Source organism: Odontesthes bonariensis, chromosome 8 (genome assembly GCF_027942865.1).
Source record: "Odontesthes bonariensis isolate fOdoBon6 chromosome 8, fOdoBon6.hap1, whole genome shotgun sequence".
Classification (NCBI taxonomy): Eukaryota; Metazoa; Chordata; class Actinopteri; order Atheriniformes; family Atherinopsidae; genus Odontesthes; species Odontesthes bonariensis.
Window position 1 is genome coordinate 31,279,806 of NC_134513.1, and position 13,601 is coordinate 31,293,406.

The 13,601-nt window shown below is 39.7% G+C and overlaps 2 protein-coding genes across 2 annotated transcripts; one reads left to right on the forward strand and one right to left on the reverse strand.

Moving 5' to 3' along the window:
* Positions 1-203: 203 nt before the first annotated feature.
* fgfr1op2 (FGFR1 oncogene partner 2) lies at positions 204-6,300 on the reverse strand. Its single transcript, XM_075472194.1, has 6 exons — positions 6,031-6,300; positions 5,259-5,395; positions 4,982-5,099; positions 3,571-3,713; positions 3,254-3,367; positions 204-950 (listed from the first exon to the last, which is right to left on the reverse strand). The coding sequence occupies exons 1-6, from the start codon at positions 6,053-6,055 to the stop codon at positions 813-815; spliced, it is 675 nt and encodes a 224-aa protein (XP_075328309.1). The 5' UTR covers positions 6,056-6,300; the 3' UTR covers positions 204-812.
* Positions 6,301-6,315: 15 nt separating this feature from the next.
* On the forward strand, positions 6,316-10,905 carry med21 (mediator complex subunit 21). Its single transcript, XM_075472195.1, has 4 exons — positions 6,316-6,401; positions 6,794-6,908; positions 7,471-7,571; positions 9,857-10,905. Exons 1-4 carry the CDS (start codon positions 6,360-6,362, stop codon positions 10,028-10,030), a joined length of 432 nt encoding a protein of 143 aa, XP_075328310.1. The 5' UTR covers positions 6,316-6,359; the 3' UTR covers positions 10,031-10,905.
* The last annotated feature ends 2,696 nt before the right edge of the window (positions 10,906-13,601 follow it).

Sequence of the window (13,601 nt, forward strand, 5' to 3'; positions counted from 1 at the left end):
ACAAATGGGACATTTGGCCGTATCTCTGCGATGCATTGATGTATCGATGCCAAACTTGGTGCATGGACTCATGGCCCCTTCCTGAGCAGCCCAAGCCTTGCCTATTGTGCCATTCTGCTAGGACCCCCATATCGCTGCTTGCAGCTATATTTTTTTTTAACATTTGCAGACAACTTTTTACTCAAAGCACTTCCCACTATTAATATTTTCAAATATCTTTATCAGAATTTTACATTTGTAGCATTTCAAATGCTGTAAAAAGGAGAATATTTTCACAGCAGTTTTACTCATTTTCACACAAAGTTCCTGAACACTTCTTCCACCATTTTCACTGAAAGAGGTAGCTGGCTGTTGAGAGCAGGTTTCGTACGTTTCCATTCCCGTTTTGAAGCTGTTCATATACAAAATGCAACAATAACAATAGTTGTGAAAGTGAGAAACAGCCACCAAAACAGAACCAGAAACTTGAGAGTGCATTCTATGTGTGAGATTTCAAAGTGAAATGAATGCCAGATGAACTCTGCAGAGACAGATTTATTTTAACTCAAGTCCTTCTTTCACTCATTCAAAACTTTAAAACCACACAGGCACCACATGCTCATACACACTGGCAAAATAAGCCAACATCACAGAAATACTAACAAAATCATGAGAAGCTGGGATGGGGAAGGGGGAGGATTGCTTTAACCACAAGTTGGGAACGTATCTCTGGAGCAGCACGGTGTCGAAGACTTCGCCTGAAGAGTCTATGAGCTGAAAGGTGAAGTTGGTATGTGGCAACAGGCCGTACACGGTAGGGGTAGGGTCAGGCTCTAATTCTTTCGTAGGCTAACGTCGGCGCTGGTCAGCAGTGGCGACAGCGACGTGCTCTCCGATGGCTCGTCTCTCTTCAAAACCAGAAACGCCTCGCGACTGATTCCAAGCAGCTCTCTGAGTCCACTGTTCTCCAGCTGAAATACAAAAACAAACATACTTTCTTTAAAAAAAAATTATTATTTGAAATCAAATTACCACTAAAGTTGCTGAAATAATGCCAACTTTATGATAAGGGAACAACTACAACATGTGGTTCACAAGGGAGATGACTGCAGATGTAGGAAAAAATCCAAAAACCACTTCCACCCAGGGAGAAGAGGTGGAACAATAGACTGAACTGGAAATGAAACATGAAGGCCCGTCTACATGAAGGGACAGAACAGAACAGGTTTCAAAGTGTGCAGACCAATGTTTAATTTCTATAAGTCTGTGGTGGACGGTGCACTTTCAAGTCAAGTCAACTTTATTATCAATGCTGTCATATGTACAGGACAAACAGAGATTTGAAATAGCGTTTCCCTCTTATCCCTGGTGCAAACAGCAATAAACATGAAATAAAATATAAAGTAGAAGATAAAAAAAGATAAATACTGTATATATACACAAGCTAAAAGATCTTTTGGAGCAGCAGCATCAGAGCCAGAGACTTAAACTGAACAACCGATAAAGAAGGCCATCTCTGTGCTGAGGACTGCCCTGGAGCCCCTAGAGATGATTGTACAAACAAGAATGCTGCAAAAGCTGCTCAACATAACAGACAATGGAGCACACCCTCCACACAACAAAGATTGTTCAGTCAGAGGCTTCTTCAGCTCCACTGCAACAGGGGGTCATTCCTGCCGACAGGAATTTTCCTTTACAATGACCAATGCCAAGGCAGCAATAGAAGTTACAACAATGATTTGTTTTTTTTTCCAGCTTTGAGATGAGAATAAAATCAGGTGCTGCTGTGCTTGGATCCAAGTCACCATCATCATGGACCACTATCTCTCTGTAGCTCAGAGAAGAAGAACTGGGGCAGTTCTGGGGGCAGTCACCGTCTTCTCAAACCAAGCAAGGATTCATCTCAAAAGTCAGCCGCTAGTGTCAACACTGCTCTGCTGGAGGTCAGACTTTTGTGCTCCTCCTGGAGAGATATTACTGGTCGTCATTTCTGCCAGCAACAGATACTCTACTTTTTTTTCTCCTATTGTGACTAATGACTGAATTTAATTCTTTATGTAGTTAGTTCACTGAATACAGTGTTGCTATTGATTATTCTATGATGTTTTGGTGAGTGCATTTTGAATTTGAATTCGTTATTAATGAAAATTTGTAAACTTTTTTATTGCTCTTTTAACTGGTCCAAACTTTTGTAGTACAAGTCGGAGATTATATTTATAAGTCTCGTCCTTTTTTCAAAGAACAATCAAAGACTACAGTTACAAGAGGAGGGCAGCAATTCACTTTCCTTCCAGGCGAGATAGAGAACAAAATAAGATACAAATCATCTGTTAAAAATGCAGAATGTTGCAGTGTAGCAGAGAGGAAGGTGTGGTGGAAATCTTCAGAGAAAGGCATCGGTGGATTTGGGTGTCGTTTGGTTGCTTAGCAACAACTTCGATGACGTCATAGTGTCGACAGGTAACACAGGTGAATTCTCTCCCTAAACAACGTAGACAGGAACTCACACCCAGCAGCATCTGGGGTCCAGAGAAGCTCCTTACCAGTAACATGGCCATGACTACAAAGTCCACTGCCAACAAGTACAACAATTCTTCCTCCTTCATTGTTACTTTTCTATCTGCTGTCTTTATCTGTCCATATAGTCCCAACGCCGAGTAGAGAGGCTTTTGAGTTGTTCATGCATCCCAGCTCTCCAAGGTCCTCCATTTTATCTGCCAGTGATCTCACACTTCCCGTGATGATCAAAGGAAGAGATGGTTTAAACTTCCTCCTCCTTTATCTCCATTTTGTTCCTGGTCTCCATCCACAACACCTCCTCTTCAACCAGCTGAATTTTGGGTTTCACCCCAGGCATTATTTAGGCTTTGGAAAGCTTAATCAACATCAGCATGCAAGCAACTTCCCCATTTACAATGGTTATGAATGATAACAGATTTTAAAAATTGCCAGAATTGCACGAATCACTCCGGCTTCACAGCATCGAAACCAGCATGGAAACCATTTGAAAAAAAAGAAAAAAAAAAAAAAAAAAAAAAAAAGAGAAAATCTCAAGAAGATGCAAAGAAAGACACAAGATGTCCAGAGCTACTGCAGCAGGCAGCGGCAACATTCTAGGACATTCAGCCCTTTGAATATGTTCACTTTATAGAGAAGACAGATCGCTTTGAGTTATGACATAAAACAGAAGTTTTTCTGTAAAAAAAAATTATAATTGAAAACAAAATTTGCCCCAACAACCCTTGGTGTAACAGAGTTTCATTACTCCTTTTACCTCCAACTGTTTGATCCTCTCCTCGTCTTCGCATATCCGCCCCTCGTCCACCTCTATGGCCTTCCTCATCACAGAGGCCATCTCATTGATTTTGTCTATGTGTGCTTGCATTTCCTACAAAATCAGTGAAAGGAAACACACCTTTGGTGAGTGTGAAAGGTTATGTGGAAAACCTGTTTCCCTCGTGGTGTTTTTATTCAATTAAGTTTCTTTAAACGATCTAAAGAATCGTGTGTAACCGATGAGCTTAATTCAGTTTCAGCTCAAAAGGAAATGTTGGAGACGCATTTAAAGGAATGGAAATGGGCCTAACTGACCGTGGTGTGCTGCTCCTTCAGCTGGGTGACGATGGCCGGGTCATCCCTCTTGCTGGTCATGAGAAGCCTAAACACCTGCTCCCTGTATTTGGTCATGATGAGCTCTAACGCAGACTGGTGTTCCTCTAACGATGTCCGGAGCTCTGCAGAAAGAGCAAACGTGTTTTTTTTTCTATTTACTTTTAAAAAAACAAAACAAACAAAAAAATAGCGCTCATTCATTCCAACTCATACATTCACGCAGCTTCAAACAGCTAGGTAGACACAGCGCACCACAAGCTGCGCTGATTGTTTGGTGGCGGTTAAGTCTTAAACCTCAAGTTAAAAACGAACAGAGCACTGTAGAAACGTGGAAGCAAATTTCCTCGTTTGCAGGGTTGTTCTGGTTAGCAGAGAACTGCTGTCTCCACGGCGGATAATAGCAGTTGTGATGACAACAGAATTTGATTTAGAAGAATAAAACCAGTTATCAGTTTTACCGGTTAAAAACCTGTAAAAACACAAGATTTTGAGAAAATACCGCTGAAGCGGACTTCCTCAGCTTGGTCATGCCGAACCTCCACCGAGCACTGTCGTGTTGTAGCAACACACTTCCGAGGACTTACCCATCAAATCTACCCCGAACCTTCGATCTAAATGGAAATGCAACAGACCCTGGACTAAATTAATTTTTTTAGCTCAAAGGAAAGAAAAAAATTCAGTCCAGGGCTGTGTAAGTTCTGGGTGCTGTTGGTTGAAATGCACCTCAACAAGACGACAGCTTGTTGAGGTGCAATGAACAGTGAGGTTTCTGTAAAAATCACAAATATATTCAACAACTCAACGCCATCATTATACAGACATGAACATGTTTCAGAGTCACTGAGTTATCGGGGAATTATTTCCAAGAATTTCAAAAAGATCGGTTATGTAACAGATGTGAGATGAGAGAAGGAGCATAAAATAATTAGTCATTTTACAGAGCTCAGTTTTAAAGTCTGACAGCTCATCAGGGGACAGTCAGCTTTCACAGCTTCAACACAACTTTTTCTTGTTTAAGCAGGTGCAAATGTAACATTGTGACAAAACTGAGGATCTTATGATTTGACTGATGCAAAACATTTTTCAATATCATGACTACAGCTGCTTGGTTTACTCTGCAGAAATCAACATGAAATACCAGCTCAAGGTTTTCTGTGAATGATTCAGCATGAATGAGTTGATGCTATTTATTTTTATAGCATATCATTTTTCAAGAAACCAGGATAACAAGAAAATATCCAGAAAAAAGTCAGCTGCTTGTGTGGAGTCACGTCAGATCAATAGGTGGACCAGGACACATGCTGCTCAGACTACTAAATGAATGTGAACAAAGTGTCCTGGACCAAGAATGAACCGCCATTGACTGAACATTAAAAGACAAATTACCAACCTTTATTTTCCTGCTGGAGATCTCGGATCTGACGGTTTTCCTGCTGGATTCCCAGGACCAGACTGGAGCGAGGCCGATGCCGTGCAACCTGGTTCAGTGAATCAATCTCCTCCTGGTACTGCCAACGGGAAATGACAACACTAGTTCTTAATGAACAAACAAAAAGCCTAACCCAAAAAGCCTGTTATCCTTTAAATCATCCCTTATTTAAATAAGTTAGTAACAATTCTTTTTTTTTTTTTTTTACAAAGTGAACCTAATTCATGTAAAAGCCCACCTGCTTCATAGACTCCACTCGCTTGTTGAGAGATGTTGTCTGTTCAATTAACATCTCTGCAGCGTTGTCATGGTTACGAAGCCTTTCCACTAATGATTTGGCATCTGCCAGGACCTTTTCTAAACTACAGTTCATACCTGAGGAGATACAAGTCAGTTAGTACAAACTACAAGTGCACTACATAATATCTTATTGTAGAAGACTGAGCAAGGTTTTTAAAGACAACCTCTGCCAAATGATCTATGAGGGTTACCCTAATTTACTCTTACTTTTGGACTTGAATCCTGATTTTATCTGAGCTAATATATTTAACTTGGCACACAACATTATGTCACCTTAAGTCATTTGTCACACCACTTTCTAATAAGTGAAGACATCAAGAAGAAGAAATCAGAGACTGAAGACTTGCTGCTAACCTTACCCTCTACATCACCATACCTTGGATGACAGCTGCAGTGTTAGCTAATTCGCTCAAACTAACATTACCAAACTAATTGTGAGAGATTAACTTAGTTACAGATATGTCAGATATCAATCAATTACTTTATTTATCTATATAAATGACAAACAACCTGATTCAGATCATTGATATTATTTCAGCAACACAGACATGCCTCTGCTATCTTATTAGCTTACTCATCACAGTCAAGCTGCCATGCAAATCTAATTATGGGCTTATAACACAAACGATTTCGTACAATCGACAGTCATCCAAAACAGTTCAACGAGGTTTAAACGAGGTAAAGACTAAAGAAAGAATAATCTGTCGTACCTGGAGAGTTCAAAGTGCAAGACATTGGAATTTAGCCAGCCTCCAACTTCCTGTTGTTTGGTCGCTAATATTAGCCACTGGCTAACATTGGTCCCTAGTTAGAGGCTCCTGATGCAGCTCCGTTCTTTTTAAACACGCAAGGAAAGGTAATCAGGTATGAAAACATTGATTTAAACACTGTTCCCTTCAGTTATGAAGTCAGTCTTGAGGTGACTAAATGAACTGCTAACGCTAACTCACAGCTTCCAAAGACCGTTCACAGTTCCGCGAGACTTTAAACTTAAACTCTCGCGACTTCGACAGCGGGATTTACTACAATTACAGGAAAGATGGCGGACCGGCTAACCCAACTTCAAGACGCTGTCAATTCGGTGAGGCAACTTTTGAAGTTTTAAACGAAATTAAACAGAGTAAGACGTAAAAGAGTGGATTTCTGGTTATTTATCGTAAAGGCTGGAGCTACACTCAAGTTAATAGAAGCAGCAGTACCCCTATTATTAACATTGTTGATTGCTGTGTAGCTAACAGGGCTAACTAGCTATGTTAGCTGAAGACCAGGTGCATTGAATCTCTGCTTAAATTCTCGTTGGATGCAGAGACATTTATTGCATGTATTACCATGTTATGACGTAGGAATGTCAAAGTGGTGCCAGAGACTATATGAAAGCTTTGGTGATACGGAGTTATTTGCCGCAACTTTGTGGCAGACGGTAACGTTATCAGCCAGGTTACTGATATGTCACTGTTTGCTTCGTGTGTCCAGCTTGCTGATCAGTTTTGTAATGCCATCGGCGTTCTGCAACAATGTGCTCCACCTGCATCCTTCAGTAACATCCAGACGGCTATCAACAAGGATCAGCCAGCAAACCCAACGGAAGGTCTGTTTTTTATTTTATTTTTTATTATTATTTTTAAATGCACTTTATTTAACTTCCAACTTGTAAGAAATACTAAAGGAAAATAAGTTTTCAAAGCATAGAGAGAGCAAAATGGCTGTCAAATTTACAAAAGTATTCATTAAAATTAACAGTAAGCATACACGGACAGTTAATTAAAAAATATATGATAAATGTAGATAAACTATTAAGAAGACACAGACTGATATCACTAATGAATCAGATCTCATCAGGGGATTTAATTAAATATATTTTAGCCTATAAGATTCAATAAATTTGATTATCCATTTATTTGTAAAGGTAAGATGGCATTGAATAAAGACTTAATTTCAATTTAAAAGACGAAAAGGGACGTTGCCTTTCCTGTCATAAATCCTTATGCCATTTAAAAGCAAAGCTAAAGGAAAGTGTGAAGGGTTAACTTCACCTCATCATAAGGGACTTTTCATCATGAGGTTGCCTTTGTGTGGCTTTAGCTTTGACGTTAGCTCCCAGTCCCACCTAAATTAACTGCAGTGCTATATATCTCTTGATCTTTGTCCAGAATACGCCCAACTGTTTGCAGCTCTTATCGCCAGGACAGCCAAAGATGTGGATGTACTAATCGACTCTCTGCCCAGTGAGGAGTCAACAGCAGCTCTGCAGGTCAACACATTCAAGTTCACTCTTGCATTTCATGAAAAGATTCCATGCCGATGCCCAAACACACACACAAAATAAGAAGCCTTGTTTGCATTTCTGGTTTCAGACAGCAGGGGGAGCTGGCTGAACGCTTGTGCAGTTGTTGTGAAGAACATGGAAGGGAAAAATATCTCAGCTCATTGGAATACAAACTTTCATCAGTTTGTGTAAATTTTTCTAATTGTATTTATTTATTTATTCATTTATTTATTTATTTATTTTCTTTAAATAAGCTACCTATAAGTAGCCTATTTGTTGTGGAAGATAAGGACTGCTGTCTCCTGGTAATAGAAGAATATTTGAGATCAAGCATAAACAAGCCTCTAAGGATAACTGGGTAAAAAAAAAAATAATGCAGGTCATATGAGTGTGTGGTTTATATATTTGTGGAATGATTATCCGGATAGCAGGATCAGAATAAATCCAGCGTGTCACGTCCCAAGTATGTTTGAGCACTTTGGTCAGAGTCTTCTTGCCCCTTTCACACTGAGGAAGAACCCGCGTTTAATTTGCGAATTTAGTGTTCCTTTTACACTGACAATCCGGGCTGGGGTGTCAACTCTATTCACCATTCGACCCGCGTCGGACCCTAGTCTTTTTGCCGAGCCAAATTTGATGTGAAAGCAATTGACGCGGGATGGACGTGGGCGTGGCGTGACGTGAGGAGTTTAAAAGACAGGATGGACAGGTAGCTGCTGGAAGGGCTGGCGAGAAAGATGACAAGTCCTCAAGGTGTCCCGCCATCGTTGGTTTGAAAATTTTGATGCAGACAGGTGTATTTAGGCCTACCTCCGACGCATGGGTTGTGCCTACGTCATTGTACAAGCCCAGCATTTTATGTGTTTCGTGTGACGCTCTGCCACTAGGCAACGCCCCCGGAACTCGGCTTCAGGCGGCACGGATCACCTAATACGCCAAGCTTTCACATTGCTCGACGCGCGATTAAGTGGCAATTTGGACCCGCGATGGTAGCGGATCTCAGTGTGAAAACAGCTATTGACTGAAGTCTACAGATTCTGCAAAATGTCTGTGTAAAACAAAAAAGATAGTATCATTATATCATTTTTTATATTCCATTTGCTTCATTTTATTATACAAATATACTTTTTTGCTTTATTATCCTTATGTGTTTTGTGATATTTCTGTTCACATTACACAAAGCAACAGAATGTCTTCATATTTCCTGTCTCACTCACATTCACGTCAGGAGTCGGGCTGCTGCACTTACAGAAGAGACGGCAGATATGTTCGTTGCAACTTCTGCTGGTGAAATTGGCTGTCGCTATATTTGGAGCAAGCTCACAGCAGCACAAGCTCTTCTTTCTCTCCGCTGTGGGAGCGGGCAGCCTGAAGTTGCTGTGTTTCACTAGGTGCTTTCTTAAGAAAAATGTCCTTAAAGGAGACTCTTAAGGAGTTTGAGCAAAATGTTTTATATTCACACAAGGAAATCCACCTTCTAATGGGAGTTATTTCCTTTTTTCCCCCAGTCGGAAGTTGGAAATTTCTGATTGTTAGTCAGTGAGTGCACTGCCCTCCGCCATGAGAAATACAAACTTTAAGAGTAGCCAATACGCAGCAGATCTTATCATTAAAACTAACTGACATTAGCAACTGAAACGTAAACAAAGCAGATCTCCTTTAAAGAGTCTGAAAAGGCTTTAATGTTCAAATGTGCTCTGGTGGCCACAGTGCAACCTGGCAGGCCTTGGTTGCTTTCATGCATGATCCTTGACAATTTGTTGAATTTGGGTATTCATAGGGGAAAGGTTGATGTAACACTGGCCAAAGACAGATTTCTAAACTATGCAGCTAGTTTCTACAAATGCAAGATTTTTAAGCTGTACTAAATAGTCTTTTTTAAGACTAACTGACCTCTTAAAGAGCTTTTACACAACAAGCCACATTCAGACATTTACTCTACAGTGTTGCATACTCTGCAGTGCTGTCTCACACATTAACACACCAGTGGACACATCAGAGGCCTGCGGTCCAGGGAATTCAGGGATCAAACCACTGGCCTTCCAATTTGGCAGATTATCGCTTTTCCTCCTGACCTGCAGCAGCCAATGTGACAAAGAAGTTATAAGATGAGAGATAAGTCTGCATACCCCTGAATCACACATAGTCTCCTCAGAGGCTCAGATGGAACTGTTTCAAAATCAGAAGTGTTGTATAGTGAGTTATTTAACTGTGCAGTTTCAATTTCATGTGGCATTTTTTAACCTGAGTTTAACTCTTGGTTTCATCAGGCGGCGAGTCTGCGGCAGCTGGAGGAGGAGAACCATGAAGCAGCTGCTCGCCTGGAGGAGGTGGTTTACCGCGGTGATATGCTGTTGGAGAAGATTCAGAACGCGTTAGCTGACATCGCTCAGTCTCAGCTCCGCACTCGCAACGGAGCGCCCAACCAGCTGCCAGAATCCTGACCCACAACAGTTTTGGACATTTTTCTTTCGCATTTTCACTTTTATATTTCACTAAATGCAGACCTCAAAGCTCTCAAACCCTCTGAATGTGTGTCTGGGTGAAAACACTTGAGCTGAATGATTTTTTTTTTTTTTTTTTTTTTTTGTGAATGATTATTTGACAGGACTGGATTTGTACATAAAAGTTTAAGTGATATTTGAATGTGTGCATATTTTTGTTTGTCATACAGCTAGAAATACATAACTGCTTTTGTTTTGTGGAACTTTTCCTTCACCCTGAGTTCAAGAAAATAACTCCTGCTGTTCATAAAGTCTGAATTGTTTTATGTACATATTATGTTGTTTTGTTTTTATTTCTGTTTTTGTTGATGTATTTGAAAGACATGGTCCCTTTTCAGTCTCCTTTAAAAGGTTGCATCACTCAGCTCATTGTGAATCCACAAGTCATCTTTTTCAATAAACAGAAGACAAACATTGGATATAATTTGTTCAAAACTCACACATCAGTCTGATATATAGATCTTGATATTCAGTTTTGAAGAATTATTTTCCTATTTCTCACTAGTAAATTAGTGCATGGCCTTGCTATTTTCCTTTCTCAACAATCTTTCATCATACATGCTTGAAACATGTCGGATGTATTTCCAGTTTGCTGAGCCTGAGTATGTTCAGATGAGAGTATTTCTCATTTTCATTTCTCATGTCTCACCTGGTCATTTAGTTACTTTCAAAAACAGTTCAGGAAAGGAGAAGCTTTCATTTTTGCTATAAATGTTGTGCTGTCCGAGTGTCTCTTGCACATGAAATTTTGTCTGGACTTCTGAGTTTTGTAAGGATGCCATGTACTCAATAAAAACTGCCACATTCTTTATTTATTTATGTTAAGCTCATTACTCTTAAATTCTTTAGCTGCAAGCCCTAATCAGAAAAAGTTTGGATGGTATGGAAAGTTCAATTGTAATTTAGAAAATACAATGATTCTGATACAATAAACCTTTAGAAATATACATTTTTACACGTCAGGCCAGAAAAACATGTTTAAAAAAGACTGAGACAGTAGCAATAGGGGGCTGGGAATGAGATAAAAAAAATAATTATGTTATTTCAAACTGATGGTCTACTTGCAGAAAATAATGGGACATAACACCTGAAACTCTTCATCCCTTGGGTTCATATAGTCTACAATGACAGAGAATGAGAGTAAATGTATCACAGCAATTCTCAAAAATGATAGGATGTGGTGAGAAATGTAAAATTAAAACCAAAATGCAATTATTTGCAACCTATAAACCCATATTTCATTCACAAAGAAACCCATAAAAAGTGTTGAAAGTGACACATTTTATGTAAAATATCAGATCCTGAATTGACCCTTGGAGTGAGTGGTCAGGCATGTATCCCCGTACCCTGAATAGGATGAACAGTGTATGGAAAATCTTAAGGTAATCTTGAATTTGATGGCAGTAACACGTCTCAAAAAAGCCTGGAAAGAAACAGCTGAGGAATCATGTTGAAACTGATTAGGTTCATTGGCAACAGGTCAGTAACATGATTAGGTATAAAGAGAGCACCTTAAAGGGGCAGAGTCTCTGAGAAGTAAAGATGGCAAAGGTCCGTCAGTCTGTCAACAAATGTTTCTACTAATTGTGTTATAAATTATCGAAAGATTCCAAGAATCTGGAGACATCTCTTTGTGCAGGTGACATTGCGAAAAGTCAGTACTGGTTACCTGTGAACTTCTGGCCCTCAGGTAGCACTGCATTAAAAGCAGACCTGATTCTGTCCTGGAAATCACTGCATGGGCTCAGGAACACTTTCAGAAATAATTATCTCTGAACACAGTTTACCGTACATCCACAAATGCAGGTTAAAGCTCTATCGTGCAAAGAAGAAACCACATATGAACATGATCCGACTATGGCAAAGTGGAAGAGGAGAGGGACCACCCGACTGGTTATCAGCGCTCAGTTAAAAAACCTGCTTGTTCAGAGTTACTCAATTAAAAAAAGATTTTTAGCCTAAACACAGCATATTATTTTGAATTAGTTCATGGTCCTGCTATTATGGCCATGATAGTAACACAAGTAGTTAGTAACAGCAACAATAGGTAATTGATCACTTTAACAGATACGATCATGCCTGCTGCAAAAGGGCTATTCCATCAACATAGTAGGGATACTTTGAATTTGACTTAAAGCAATAAATTTGACTCATTCATTTAAACTTAAATGTTATTCTGAGAATATATTGGTGTTCATGTGGACAACAGACTGGACTGGAGACACAACAGTGAAGCCATCTACAAGAAAGGACAGAGCAGACTGTACTTCTTGAGGAAGCTAAGGTCCTTCAAGGTTTGCAACAAGATGTTGCAGATATTCTACAAGTCTGTTGTTGAGAGCGTCATTTCCTCTTGCGTCATCTGTTGGGGCAGCAGCATCAGAACCAGGGACCTAAAAAGACTCAACAACCTGATAAGGAAGGCTGGTTCTGTTCTGGGGACGACTGTGGAACCTCTGGAGACAATAATGCAAAGAAGGATTTTGCATAAAATCAAGATAATTATGGACAACCCTGAACATCCTCTCCATGAGACTGTTATCGGAAAACAGAGTCTCTTCAGTCAAAGGCTTCTTCAGTTTGGATGCAAAACGGACCGCTACAGGAAATCATTCCTGCCCACAGCCATCAGCATCTATAATAACTCCTTGATTTAATTGAGCTACATCAACATTTAATTTTCCTCTGGGATAAATAAAGTATTTTTGAATTGAATTGAATTGAATAGAATCATTATGTAAAAGAAAGCGTGGTTCAAGTACAGTCTTGAAAAGACAGTGCTTCCATTTTCAGTTTGAAGGTGTCATGCACGAGTAGGTGGTAAAGAATCATCTTGTTTTTTTTTACCAGGTCGTAAAATGAGGTAAATACAACTTCAGATGACCAACAACACATGACATGTTACACCATGATGTTATTCAATCAACAAAAAATCTGATGCATCTCTGATCATATGAGGGTGCATTAGTGCTTATCAGATTAGTTGCACATCTGCAGAGACATCATCAATGCGGAAAGGTATGTGCAGGTTTTAGAGCAACATTATGCTCCCATCCAGATGATTCCCCTTTTCAGGGTAGGTCTTGCACATTTCAGCATGACAATGCTAAACCACATGCTGCATCCATGTGTGTGTGTGCATGGCTTCAGACTAGAAGAGTCCAATTGTTGGACTGACCTGCCTGCAGTCCAGACTTCTTACCAGCATCATGAAACACAAAATACAACAAAAAAGACCTGGAAATGTTGAGCAGCTAGAATCCTTTAACAGAATAAAATGGGACAACATTCTTTTCACAAAGGTCAAGCAACTGGCGTCCTCATTTCCCAGATGTTTAGACTTCCAATTCAAGATTGGCTAATATTTTCAATTCGATGTTCTGTTTGGATAAAATATCAGTTTATGAGATTTGGAAATCATTGCATTTTGTTTTTATTTACAGTTTTCACAGTGTCCCAACTGTGTTTCTCCCCCAACTTTGCTTTGAAAGCCTCTCATGGATGCCTTTGG